General features: G+C 45.4%; 1 protein-coding gene across 3 annotated transcripts in view; it reads right to left on the minus strand.

Moving 5' to 3' along the window:
- The window catches only part of LOC115150560 (FYVE, RhoGEF and PH domain-containing protein 5-like), a 49,334-nt gene extending 37,628 nt beyond the window's left edge, over positions 1 to 11,706 (minus strand). For all 3 annotated transcript variants that reach the window (XM_029693991.1, XM_029693992.1, XM_029693990.1), the window contains exons 1-2: positions 11,476 to 11,706; positions 5,227 to 7,993 (exon numbers count right to left, since the gene is read on the minus strand). In XM_029693991.1, coding sequence (XP_029549851.1) covers positions 5,227 to 7,993; positions 11,476 to 11,485 — 2,777 coding nt within the window. In that variant the 5' untranslated portion in view covers positions 11,486 to 11,706. The remainder of the gene's footprint in view (positions 1 to 5,226; positions 7,994 to 11,475) is intronic.
- Between the last annotated feature and the right edge of the window lie 3,204 nt (positions 11,707 to 14,910).

A 14,910-nucleotide genomic window follows, 5' to 3' on the forward strand; every position in this document is an offset into this window, starting at 1 on the left:
AGACGTGACAGAGTCTGGAGACGCCGTGGAGAACGTTCTGCTGCCTGCAACATTCTCCAGCATGACCGATTTGGCGGTGAGTCAGTCATGGTGTGGGGTGGCATTTCTTTGGGGGGCCGCACAGCCCTCCATGTGCTCGCCAGAGGTAGCCTGACTGCCATTAGGTACCGAGATGAGATCCTCAGACCCCTTGTGAGACCATATGCTGGTGCGGTTGGCCCTGGGTTCCTTCTAATGCAAGACAATGCTAGACCTCATGTGGCTGGAGTGTGTCAGCAGTTCCTGCAAGAGGAAGGCATTGATGCTATGGACTGGCCCGCCCGTTCCCCAGACCTGAATCCAATTGAGCACATCTGGGACATCATGTCTCGCTCCATCCACCAACGCTACGTTGCACCACAGACTGTCCAGGAGTTGGCGGATGCTTTAGTCCAGGTCTGGGAGGAGATCCCTCAGGAGACCATCCGCCACCTCATCAGGAGCATGCCCAGGCGTTGTAGGGAGGTCATACAGGCACGTGGAGGCCACACACACTACTGAGCCTCATTTTGACTTGTTTTAAGGACATTACATCAAAGTTGGATCAGCCTGTAGTGTGGTTTTCCACTTTAATTTTGAGTGTGACTCCAAATCCAGACCTCCATGGGTTGATAAATTGGATTTCCATTGATTATTTTTGTGTGATTTTGTTGTCAGCACATTCAACTATGTAAAGAAAAAAGTATTTAATAAGATTATTTCTTTCATTCAGATCTAGGATGTGTTGTTTAAGTGTTCCCTTTATTTTTTTGAGCAGTGTATATTTACATATTTTTCTTCACATATCTTTTTACATTTTTTCTTCTAAAAACTCAACCTCAAAGCACTCTCCTGCAACCCGCCTCACCAATTTAAAAAAGAAAGTATTATTTACCTCATCTGAAATCCACAACAGACGCTAGCCAGAGGTTAGCCATTTTCACTGGCTAACGCTGGAGTTCAGCTAGCCACGGTTAGCTGTCCTCAGCTATCCATTAGCTCGAAAAGCTATCGCCAGTTTTTGTACAGCGCGACTCAGACCAGAGCATACCGGACCTATTCTCTCTCCTTTCCCCGATTTCTACCGCAGGCTCTGGACATTTACACCTGGATCTTGCAGCTAACTAGCTGCTACCTGAGTGACTATTGGCAACGTCGGTCCCGGAATTAACACACATTATTCCGGAGCTAGCCAGCTGAAGAGTTCCGTCAGCCACTCGTGGGCTTTTCCTGAGCTAGCCAGCTGAAGTGTCTCCTGGGCTACAATCACCTATCCTGACCCGTTTTACTGCCGATGCAGAGCCCCATCGGGCCTTCACGACTGGACCACCGACGTTATCTGCCCGAGGGAGTTATCCAACTGGTCGCGACGTAAAATGATCGCCCATCTGCGGCCGGCTAATCGTTAGCTGTCTTATCGGCTGCGATCAGAATAGGTCTATCGGACACTTTTCTTGGGCCACTATAACTAACTATTTTGCCAACTTGGACAGGTCCCCCCTTCCACACGGAACCCCACTAACCCACAGACGGAAACGCACGAGGTGGCTAAAAACAGACCTCCCTCCATCTTCCACCAGCTTGCTACCTATGGCCCGGCTAGCTGTCTGAATCTCACTGGACCCTTTGATCACTCGGCTAAGCATGCCTCTCCTTAATGTCAATATGCAATGTCCACTGTTGTTCTGGTTAGTGTTTATTGGCTTATATCACTGTAGAGCCTCTAGCCCTGCTCATTATACCTTATCCAACCTCTCAGTTCCTCCACCCACACATGCTATGACATCTTCTGATTTCAATGATGTTTCTAGAGACAATATCTCTCTCATCATCACTAAATGCCTAGGTTTACCTCCTCTGTATTCACATCCCACCATACCTTTGTCTGTACATTATACCTTGAAGCTATTTTATCGCCCCCAGAAACCTGCTCCTTTTTCTCTCTATTCTGGACGTCACAGACGACCAATTCTTATAGCTTTTAGCCGTACCCTCATACTTATTCTTCTCTGCTCCTCTGGGGATGTAGAGGTGAATCCAGGCCCTGCAGTGCCTGGCTCCACTCCTACTCCCCAGGCACTCTCTTTTGATGACTTCTGTAACCGTAATAGCCTTGGTTTCATGCATGTTAACATTAGAAGCCTCCTCCCTAAGTTTGTTTTATTCACTGCTTTAGCACACTCTGCCAACCCGGATGTCCTAGCTGTGTCTGAATCTTGGCTTAGGAAGTCCACCAAAAACTCTGAAATCTTCATCTCTAACTACAACGTTTTCAGACAAGATAGAACGACCAAAGGGGGCGGTGTTGCAATCTACTGCAGAGATAGCCTGCAGAGTTCTATCCTGCTATCCAGGTCTGTACCCAAACAATTTGAACTTCTACTTTTAAAAATCCACCTCTCCAAAAACAAGTCTCTCACCGTCGTCGCCTGCTATAGACCCCCCTCGGCCCCTAGCTGTGCTCTGGACACCATATGTGAACTGATTGCCCCCCATCTATCTTCAGAGCTCGTGCTACTAGGTGACCTAATCTGGGACATGCTTAACACCCCAGCCATCCTACAATCCAAGCTTGATGCCCTCAATCTCACACAAATTATTAATGAACCCACCAGGTACAACCCCAAAGCCGCAAACACTGGCACCCTCATAGATATCATCCTAACCAACGTGCCCTCTAAATACACCTCTGCTGTTTTCAACCAAGATCTCAGCGATCACTGCCTCATTGCCTGCACCCGTAATGGGTCAGCGGTCAAACGACCTCCACTCATCACTGTCAAACACTCCCTGAAACATTTCAACTAGCAAACCTTTCTAATTGACCTGGCCCTGGTATCCTGGAAGGATATTGACCTCATCCCGTCAGTAGAGGATGCCTGGTTATTTTTTTTAAATGCCTTCCTCACCATCTTAAATAAGCATGCCCCTTTCAAGAAATTTAGAACCAGGAACAGATATAGCCCTTGGTTCTCCCCAGACCTGACTGCCCTTAACCAACACAAAAATATCCTGTGGCGTTCTGCATTAGCATCGAACTGCCCCCTGCGATATGCAACTTTTCAGGGAAGTTAGAAACCAATACACACAGGCAGTTAGAAACGCCAAGGCTAGCTTTTTCAAACAGAAATTTGCTTCCTGCAACTCAAATTCTAAAAAGTTCTGGGACATTGTAAAGTCCATGGAGAATAAGAACACCTCCTCCCAACTGCCCACTGCACTGAGGATAGGAAACTCTGTCACCACCGATAAGCCCAATATAATTGAGAATTTCAATAAGCATTTTTCTACGGCTGGCCATGCTTTCCACCTAACTACCCCTACTGCGTTCAACAGCACTGCACCCCCCACAGCTACTCGCCCAAGCCTCCCCCATTTCTCCTTCTCCCAAATCCATTCAGCTGATGTTCTGAAAGAGCTGCAAAATCTGGACCCCTACAAATCAGCTGGGCTTGACAATCTGGACCCTTTCTTTCTAAAATGATCTGCCGAAATTATTGCAACCCCTATTACTAGCCTGTTCAAACTCTCTTTCGTGTTGTCTGAGATTCCCATAGATTGGAAAGCAGCTGCTGTCATCCCCCTCTTCAAAGGAGGTGACACTCTTGACCCAAATTGCTACAGACCTATGTCCATCCTACCCTGCCTTTCTAAGGTCTTCGAAAGCCAAGTCAACAAACAGATTACCGACCATTTCAAATCCCACCGCACCCTCTCCGCTATGCAATCTGGTTTCAGAGCTGGTCATGGGTGCACCTCAGCCACACTCAAGGTCCTAAACGACATCGTAACTGCCATCGATAAGAAACAATACTGTGCTGCCGTATTCATTGACCTGGCCAAAGCTTTTGACTGTGTTAATCACCACATCCTCATCGGCAGACTCAGTAGCCTTGGTTTCTCAAACAATTGCGTCGCCTGGTTCACCAACTACTTCTCTGACAGAGTTCAGTGTGTCAAATCAGAGGGCCTGTTGTCCGGACCTCTGGCAGTCTCTATGGGGGTACCACAGGGTTAAATTCTTGGGCCAACTCTTTTCTCTGTATACATCAATGATGTCGCTCTTGCTGCTGGTGAATCTCTGGTCCATCTCTACGCAGACGATACCATTCTGTATACTTCTGGCCCTTCTTTGGACACTGTGTTAACAACCCTCCAGATGAGCTTCAATGCCATTCAACTCTCCTTCCGTGGTCTCCAACTGCTCCTAAACACAAGTAAAACTAAATGCATGCTCTTCAACCGATCGCTGCCTGCACCTGCCCGCCTGTTCAGCATCACTTCTCTGGACGGTTCTGACTTAGAATTTGTGGACAACTACAAATACCTAGGTGTCTGGATAGACTGTAAACTCTCCTTCCAGACTCACATCAATCATCTCCAATCCAAAGTTAAATCTGAATTGGCTTCCTATTTCGCAACAAAGCATCCTTCACTCATGCTGCCAAACATACCCTCGTAAAACTGACCATCCTACCAATCCTCGACTTCGGCGATGTCATTACAAAATAGCCTCCAATACCCTACTCAACAAGCTGGATGCAGTCTATCACAGTGCCATCCGTTTTGTCACCAAAGCCCCATATTCTACCCACCACTGCGACCTGTACGCTCTCGTTGGCTGGCCTTCGCTTCATAATCGTCGCCAGGTCATCTACAAGACCCTGCTAGGTAAAGTCCCCCCTTATCTCCGCTCACTGGTCACCATAGCAGCACCCACCTGTAGCACGCGCTCCAGCAGGTATATCTCTCTGGTCACCCCTTTTTTGCCTTTACCTCCCTTATCTCACATCAATTGCTCACATTGTATATAGTCTTATCTTTTTCTACTGCATCATTGATTGTATGTTGTTTTACTCCATGTGTAACTCTGTGTTTTTGTATGTTGTCGAACTGCTTTGCTTTATCTTGGCCAGGTCGCAATTGTAAATGAGAACTTGTTCTCAACTTGCCTACCTGGTTAAATAAAGGTGAAATAAAAATTAAAAAAATAAAAATAAATGGGAATTATTATGTGGATTATAATTAATGGACATTTTTGCAGAGGTTGATACATTTTTCCTAAGGCAAAATCAAGTCTGAACTACAGGTTTTAAATTTTGCACACACACATGCATACACACACTAATAACACACAAGTGCAAACTATACAACTTAAAATCCAAGTCAGTAGTAACGTTCAAGGTATAAACAAAAATGTCCCCATACCTTTCAGGCTCCTGCTCAGACGATTGAGCATTTCTCTCAAACCCAGGGAAGCTACTCATATCCACGTAACCATCGGTGTCATTGGCAGAAGACAGCGCCCGACTCGGATGATCAAAAAACTCTGCAAAGGTCCCCGGTCGTACAGGCCTCCGAGAGGGGATCTGGATGTTCTCATAGTCAGAGTTGAGAGTCTGGGCGGGGATATTCTCGTAGTCTGATGTGTCAGCGTTGGGGAAGGAGATGGAGCGGGGTTTAGTCAGGGGGAGGGGGGTGAAGGGGGCGAGAGTGCGATCCTCGAAGGACTCTACCCGGGCCACGCTGCGGTTGAGGAAGGCCACAGAACCCCTTTTTCTTTTCCCGTCCTTATAGAACAGAAAGGTGGATGGGGACTCTGGAGAGCGCTGGGGCTTACTGACTGTCCAGGACTTGAGCTGCGGGGAGCTGCCTGTGCTGCGCCTGTCTGAATCAAGGACCCTGGCGGGGCCGTGGTGGCTGGACTCAGAGGAGGACCTGGAGGAGGACATGTTGACATCCACCAGCAGCTTGCTCTCCGTCTTTCTCCTGAATTTCAGCATCAGGAAGCGCTTGAAGGAGGACTTCTTCTTATTCTGCCTGTCTGGGGAGTCTCCCTCGATGAACAGGGACGGAGAGCTTTTGGTGATGGGCTTCTTGGTGATGTAGGCCAGCTCGAAGGGAGGAGGGATGTCCACCATTGATGTAGGGGTGGACAGGCCGCTGGAGGGCAGGGCGCTTTGCTGCGAGAAGCTTCCAGAGGAGCCCGTGAAACACGGCAGAGAGAGGCTGTCCTCCCTCCTCTCCCCCGGGGAACCCTGGCCCTCCCTGTACACACTTAGGGGCAGGTCCCGTCCCTCCATGGAGAAGGAGCGGGGGTACAGCAGAAAGCGATGTGGTTTGGATGAGCTCTTGGCCCGGGTTGAGTTTAACATGGGGCTGCTGCTCAACGCGGGTCCCCTCCGGTCCAATCCCACCTTGCAGTAGTTCTGAACATGGAACTCTGAGCCCGCCTCCTCAGGGACCGTCTCAGGTACATAACCAGGCACTTTCCCTGACAGCGACCGGGACCTGGTGACAATGGACTTCCTGTCAAAAGGCAGGAAATTCTCCCCCTCTGAGTCCAGGCCGGCCTCTTCGTAGACATGCTCATCACTGAGGTTCTCTTCTGTGTCTGTTGTCTCATCCAGGTAGGGAATGATGTGGCCCTCTAGGTCCTCCTCATCCCTGAACACATCAGAGTCATCTGGGGAGCGCAGCTGGCTGTCAGAGAACAACAAGGCCTGGGAGGTATCTGTGTCTTCTGGCACAGAGATGGACACCAGCCTGAAACGGGGCTGGTTGTTACTCTGGTTAAAGAAAGCCTCCACCGTCTGGAATCCAGGCATCCTTCTCTGACATGAACCTGTCATGTTCTCCCTGTCATTATTATCATCGTCATCTATCTCAACGTAGTCCTCAGAGGAGACACACTCAATCTTCCCCATGTCGTCAGAGTCATCAGACAGTGAGTCATCGTCACCTATGGCTGCATACTCACTGGGTTCCATGGTCTCTGTGGTGGCCAGTGAAGATTCCTCCGGAGTGCTTTCACTCTCTGCCAATCCGTGAACTTTGCCCTCTGTGGGGCTCTGCTCTGGGTTCACAATGTCCTCAGTTGAGATGTAATAAGGCTCCAGGCTGGGGTCAGCTGCTTTTTCCTCTGTGTCAAAGAGTTGATTTGCTTTATGGTGGCTTTGTTGGCACTCACCTCCTTCCATTTTGTACTGAATAGTCATGGGGTCTTCGTCAATGATGGAAAATGGTTGGTACCTTTTTACTCTCTCATTTGAGGGACCAATTACATTATTTCCATCGTCCTCCTGAGGACTACCAGGGTTAGGTAAGGATTCCTCTGCTTCCTCCTCATCCTCCTTGAAGGATGAAGGCGCTTGGGTAACAAGGTCCTCTTTGTTGTCTTTGATGAGGAGAGCTATGGGTTCCTCAGAAAGAGATTCTGTTAATTCGTCTGCTGTGCTATCAGCTGCTTCTTCTTCTTTCTCTCTTCGGCACTCCACCTCCTGCTCCCTCTCCTCCTCTACATCCCTCTCCTCTTTCCCAGGCCCAATATCACAGGGGTAGCATGCTGACTCCTCCTCCTCAATGCTGGTTATGGAGAGGTCGCACACTGAGAGGCCATCTTTGTCGGCCAGCGCCTCGCCTGCATAGCTGCCCTCAGCATCGATGTCATCATTGATGTCCGAATCGATCATCTCCACCGTGTCCACTGAGTCAATTGTGAATCCAGCATTATTAACCGTCAGCATTTCCAAAGAACCCACCTCCTCTGTTTGAACGCTGTCAGTTAACCTCCAGTCCTCCTCTTCCTCCTGCATCATCTTTTCCTCCTGTTCCCTCTGGTCTTCATACCCATTCTCGTTGACCCCTGAACTGAGAGCATCTGAATAATACTGAGGTTCCACTGGCTCCTCCTCTAGCCCCTCCCCTCCACTCAGAGAGTCCTCCAGCTCGTTCTCCTGGTCCAGCTCCTCGTCTGAGGGCTGCAGGTCCCCGTTGGCGCACCCCTCCTGGCTGTTGTTGGAGAACAGGGAAGAGTCACGCCCCTCAAAGTCATGTGGTACTTTGGGTTTGGGGGCAATGGGAGGTTTGGGGCCCCTGGCTGAGGAGCAGGGCCGGGACATGAGTGGGGATGGCAGCTTAAAGGAGAGGTGACTCACAAGCTTTGGTTTAGGAGCAAGAGGAGGCTTCTTAAAATCTGAAAACAAAACAAAAGAGATCATCATTAGCAACTTCAATCAGAAATTGAATATTCAAAACATACAGGGGAGGAATCATGAGGTTAGCGGTCTGCACAAAAAAACGATTAACTAGGAGTTCAAGGAACAATGCATATAGCGTCAGAAGAGATTTAAATGCTGTAGGCTATCTTTAAAACAACTTTCATCATACTACCTCATATCATTATGAAAAGCATAGCCTAAGTTGTTTCTAACTATCTTTGTGCTGTGATAGCCTTCAAACAGATAGGGCACCTGGGAAAGGTATTGCAAGTTGACACTTTTCTTAGAGGGACAAAAGTTACAACACTAAAGGATTTATTAAAGGATTTCCCCCAAGTCACTTCCTGCGATTCACTGGAGAGAAGCCCCTCTCAGACTGTTTTTGCTCCTTTGAAGGTGTGAGTATCAAAGGACAAAACAACAAAATAAAACACATGACAGCACAACTGGTCAAACATGACCTCAACAGATCAATCAACTATATGATCACCATCCCCTGAGGAAAACAGCACCCCTAGCTGGACCATGAAGAACCAATCAGACTCTCCATAAAGTTGCAATGTGACATGCATCATAGGCTGTGTTTAGACAGGCAGCCCAATTCTGATATTATTTTCACTAATTGGTCTAATGACCATTGGCAAACTTGTCATAAATCCATAATGGCATTACCAAAAGAATATCTACCTGCCAGAATCCATAGTGCCAACTGTAAAGTTTGGTGGAGGAGGAATAATGGTCTGGGGTTGTTTTTCATGGTTCGGGCTAGGCCCCTTAGTTCCAGTGAAGGGAATTCTTAATGCTACAGCATACAATGACATTCTAGACAATTCTGTGCTTCCAAATTTGTGGCAACAGTTTGGGGAAGGCCCTTTCCTGTTTCAGAATGACAATGCCTCCGTGCACAAAGCAAGGTTCACACAGAAATGGTTTGTCGAGATCGGTGTGGAAGAACTTGACTGGCCTGCACAGAGACCTGACCTCAACCCCATCGAACGCCTTTGGGTTGAATTGGAACACCGACTGCGAGCCAAGCCTAATCACCCAACATCAGTGGCCAACCTCACTAATGCTGTTGTGGTGGAATGGAAGCAAGCCACAATCTTCAATCTTCTAGTGGAATGCCTTCCAGAAAAGTGGAGGCTGTTATAGCAGCAAAGGGGGGACCAACTCCATATTAATGTCCATGATTTTGGAATGAGATGTTTGACGAGCAGATATCCACATACTTTTGGTCATGTAGCTTATTTTTAGACCATCAACAGCAATTTTCCCTAAACACTGCATCACAGATAACTACTGCATTGTAGTTTTTCACAGTCTCAGATATACACTACAGACCTAGTGACTGTTTTACACTTGGGACTTCAATGGTTGAAATAATATGATTGGAACTGCATGACCAATTCTATATCTAAGCAACAATTTGCTTTCTATTAGGCTTGCCAGCAATGGCTATAGGCTACCCCAGTCTGTGGCATTATGATCCCAGGTCTCGTCAACTTCCACCAACTATTGTAGTCTGCACAAATCAGTAAGCAAAATAATGTTGAGACTTCCAAAATATGTTTAAAATACATATTTTCTGGATGTTGAAAAAACGTATTTTCCAGATGTTGAAATCATGTTCATTTTCAGTTATGAATGAAAGTTGAAAAGATGTCATTACAGACATTGAAAAAACGTATTTTATGGAAATTGAAAATAGGTATTTTTAAAATGTTGGTTATTGACTCTATGGCCAAATACCAACAGCACATTAATTATCAATGAAGTTAGCATTATATCACAATAATCATTTGTACATCTGTTTTATATAGGAAAGAGGGCCCAACTGAAGATTGCAACATAGAATATTTGTTATTGCTCCCATCTGTCACATACATTTATGTTAGCTTTTTCAAAAGTTTTAAATCTGGCAGCAATGATACTTAAAGTAGTCCAACTTACAGAATAAACCAACAGACGACTTCAACTACAATGAGATTTTTTTTCTTGCTATGACTGTGATATGTTGTTATCTACATTAGTTGAATGCACTGAGTGTAAGTCTGCTGAATGACCAAAATGTGAAACAAACCCGTGCACAGCATGCTGGGTGTGATTCTAATGAGCTCCGCCCCCAAACAAGTACACAATTTTGTTGGCCGGAACCAGACCAGACCTGAGCGAATCATAGACATCTAGGCTATGTTTACAAGTTTGTACAGTACGGTACAGTTCAGTACAGTAGAGCACAGTAGAGCACAGTAGAGTACAGTGCGGTACAGTAGTTCTATTCAGAGAGTAGGGTAGAGTAGAGTACAGTAGAGTAGAATACAGTAAAGTACAGTTTAATTCAGTATAGTAGAGTTTCATTCAGCAGAGTAGAGTGCAGTACAGTTTAGTAGAGTCGAGTAATGTAGGGTACAATACAATACATTATACTGTACAATACTAGAGCTGGGCAGTATACCGTATTTTACTATATACAGGTATTGATGCACAGACCAGTTTGGGTTTCTACTTCACCTTCTACAGAATTTCAATGTTTGGTTTGTTAACCCTCCTATTATGTTGCAGTTCAATTTGACCCATTTCCACTTTTGAGTTGCTAGTCTCTTTATCTCCATGAAATTAAATAACTTTTCCTCATTTAGGGTCATGAACCTAACTTCAAAATGTGGACACACTGATGTGTTGTGGAATGTCTGTGTAGATTTTGTATACAAACATGATGTGGGTCATTTGACCCGGGGACTTTAATGTGTATAGGTATTTGCACAGGTCCAAAATAAACACGTCTTTGATGTATTTTGTTTTGACTGGTTCTGGTTGCACTTTCATAATTATGTTTGGGTGGAAAGGAGCTTTCCCAAGCTTCTCATTCTCAGTGCGAGAGCAGCAGATCTCTGACACAGACACTCAAAAATGTTAACAAATAGTTCTTAAATATAGAGGTTTTGAAATCAAATGTTCGTGTATTTCTTCTTTCTGAAAGGTCTGACAAGACAAAATTTCGTTTTGGCTGTTTTTACATGATTCTTTGACTGTCTTGAGTGTGTTTAAACTGTGCATGTCAATCTAACCCATACCACAATGGACATATTCTTTTCCCAGCGAAGCACAAGGGTTAAATGGGTTACACCACTCAGACGTCTATGAATGTTCCAGACACACGACCAAAAATCTACTTGAAATCAAGGCTGGTCTGGACAGGACCAAAAAAAGACAACCGGTTTGGACAGGACCAAAAAAAGACATCCAAAGACGTCGGCGTTGGTCCATGCTTAGTGGGAAGTATGTCTCCCTACCTCCACACAGTCCCTTTCCATTTTTGATATGGGTAGGACACATTCTTACACTCTTTTTTATAGGTTCAAAACAAATCAGACAATCAGCGTTTTATTATGAACTGACCAAAACGTTGTCTAGACCTACACGATTTGCACATTTGTCCAAATTAAAGTGATCTTACCTGTGTTCATTTTCGTGAACCATCCGCGCGAACATCCAAAACGTTTATCATTTATCAATCCTTGTGAGAAAGCAACAACTCGTACATTCCATACAACAACACGTATCCCAAGAAACAGAAAGCAAGCTATTCAGAGACAAGCAAGGTAAAATAATAACTTTAGTTTTCTTATGTCGCTTTTATTGGGTGAAGTTACTTTCCAGCTGCGGTCCTCGACTGGTGAAGCGCGCATTGTGTGTGGTGATGCGTTGGGAGCTGAGCGCGGGAGGTGCTCCCCTGGCGTTTCCTGAGGAGGACTGACTTGCCCTTAAAACAACACACATCGAGGAAGAAAGTTGAATGTATTATTTTAATTGAGTAGCCTTCTAATGAGAGCGGTTCATTTAAATAGAAAAGCACATGGCCATTGCATGAAGAGGCATACACAATGAGTATCTTTTCATTTTGCATTCCAAATATGGGGTAGGCTACTGTAACCCAAGGAAATTGTAAGACTCATTGACCCAGAACGCATTGCCTTTTGGCCCTCATCAGACAGATAGCCTATGTTAAATGCACTGACAAACTGGAATTGACAACATGCATGATATAAAAACAACTGAGCCCTCATCAGACAGATAGCCTATGTTAAATGTATTGACAAACTGGAATTGACAACATGCATGATATAAAAACCACTGATGGATTTCATGTTGTCCAAGCTGATGAACGTTTTGTGTGTGGAAAATGGATGGTTTTCTTTTCCACATGAGGCTCTGAGACGTCCAGCTGAAAACAGAATGTGTGGGATCCCAGAGACTGCTGCCATTTGAACATTGTTTCCTGCCTATACATCTGAAGTCTGATTGGAGGACAGAAGTCTGATTGGAGGACAGCGACTGCTTAAAACATTTCTGCATAACAGGAAATTGCTCTCCCTGTTTCCTGCACAAGGAGGCTTCACTTCCTTAGCAACTAATGGACAAAATGAGCACATTTAACCCTTTGGAGTGTTAAAACTCAAATGATGACGATGTAACGTCACAGGATAGGATACACCAAAAATCATTTATATTCCATTACAACAAGGAAGCGTTGTGTTTAGGAGAACTCCCTATTTCCTATTGTGGTACACATTTCTATACAGTAGGCCTACTTATAAACCACATTTGGCATATTTATCGTGAATGTACCATCTTTCAACTGCCTTGTCCTAATGCACCCTCAGCGGTGTAGATAGAAACCTTTTCACCTGGAAACCGGATGTGGGGACCCCACTCAGGCGTTTCTTTTACGCCTGTAATGTCAGGTTAGTCTTACTGTAACACCACAGCAGCTATTATAATCCATGAGTACTGAACTGACTTTACCTCTCTCTGTATCTCTCAAGGTGTGAATCATGGACACACGCACATGCACGCACGCACACACACACACACACACACACACACACACACACACACACACACACACACACACACACACACACACACACACACACACACACACACACACACACACACACAAATACTCAGTCATGTTCAGCTGCAGAGGTAATCCTAGCAATCTCACTGTCACATGCAGTTCAGAGAGAGGCTAAACCCGCACAGAAGGCATGTAGATTTCTGTCCAGGACCACCAAAGAGAAAACTCAGAATGCCAGGATTACAGCGTTTCCAACCCCCAGGACATCCCTCCTTGCTGTGACAGTGCACATGGGAGGATATTGTATAAACTGCCTCTGCCTGAGAAAGGACCATGGGGTGCCATCTTCCTCTTGCTCTCTCTCAAAACATTGAATGGTCAAAAAATCTGGGCACATTAAAGCCGGCTTGGGGATTACTGCAGATATAATTCAACATGCAAAATACCTAAATAAGTCTCATTGCTGGCACTGGCAGCATTACAAGAAGAGACACAGAAGGAAAACATGCAACTGTAGACCTGACTGGTAAAAAAAAAAACGATCTACAGTCCAGTCTAGTGCTCCCAGGCTCAAACTAGAGGCACCACACTGGGTTCCACCAAGTTAGACCTGCCTAAAATAAGTCACCCACTCTGATCCTATTACACATTGATTAAACATACTTGAATTCTACCACAACTGTATTTCTGCAGAATTATCCTATTTGTACTTTTCAATCAGGGGCATCATGCATTATGACCAGTCCATATAATTTAAAGCTAATCCCTTAATTTCAATAGGCATGACAACTGTTTTCAACAGTCCCCCAACTCAGGCTGTAGTGTAGCCTACTAGCAGCCAGATTGTTTTCTGATGATGGAAAAACATTAAGTACCATTACCTCTGACCCCATTTGTTTGTCCAAGAAGAGTGTTTTCATATTGAGTCAATAAAGGGGAGGGAGGTGGGCTCAGCGAGCAGCCCTGCTCTGTGGTGTGAGAGAAAAATGGATCTCCTGATAACAAGTGACTGCAGATGTGGGGCACATGAAAATATGTTTTGGGCTCTGAGATGGGGGGGTTTCCTCCACACACACACTCTCTCTAACACACACACGAACACACACAGCAATCTTTGCCCCCTCCTGAAGGGGAACGGATGTGAAAGAGGGTTAATAGGCCAGTGATGATCTCAGGGCTGGAATGTGAGGTGTTCTAGTCAATGTGCCAGCTCCACAGACTGATCTGAGGCCAGTGTTGTCTAACACCTGTGCTGTGTGCAGCCAGCTGTGGTGTTACAGAGCAGGTTGTTGTGGGAGGAGGAGGATGATTAATGGATGGACCCATTCATGTGGCTGCTACACCACATGCAGTAATTATGTCCACTTGCAAATCAGCATTTATAACCAGAGAGTGAGGAAAAGTGTGTGTCTCAGAGAAAGAAAGAACAAAAGAAGGAACAAAAGAAAGGAAAAAATAAGAAAAGAAAGACAATAGAAAGAAAGAAAATGAATGAACGGGGAGGATGTGAACCCAGTCAATAACTTCCCTTTATTACAATGCCTTGTTCTCCTGGTTGTAACATTCATTAAAGGGAATTACTGACCCAACCAAATGCCATTTATTTGTGCACAGTATGTTACAGGGGATTTTAACATTAGACTAAACATGGATGCTTTTCAGTTGTTTGCTGTAGGAGCATGGAGGACTTTCCGTGAAGCAGCCTCATAGAACAATCCCATGGATGATATTACAATGACCACCCTCTCGTAGGAACAGCTGTTATTTAGAGCCATTCAAAAACAATGACAGCACAGTCAAACCAAGAGCCAGCAAAATCACTCCTTCACACAGTTGGCTGTCAGGCCATGCATCGAAGAGGTACATAAGCATGCTGCTCGGTGCTGTGGTTTGGCTCTATCATACCATGCACAATGGTCTGATACTGAAGCATTCCACTATCAGTGCCCTCCATAATTATTGAGAAGGTGAAGCATTTTTTATTCTCTATACTTCAAAACTTTGGATTTGAAATCCAACACTGACTAAGAA

Source organism: Salmo trutta, chromosome 16 (assembly GCF_901001165.1).
Source record: "Salmo trutta chromosome 16, fSalTru1.1, whole genome shotgun sequence".
NCBI lineage: Eukaryota > Metazoa > Chordata > Actinopteri > Salmoniformes > Salmonidae > Salmo > Salmo trutta.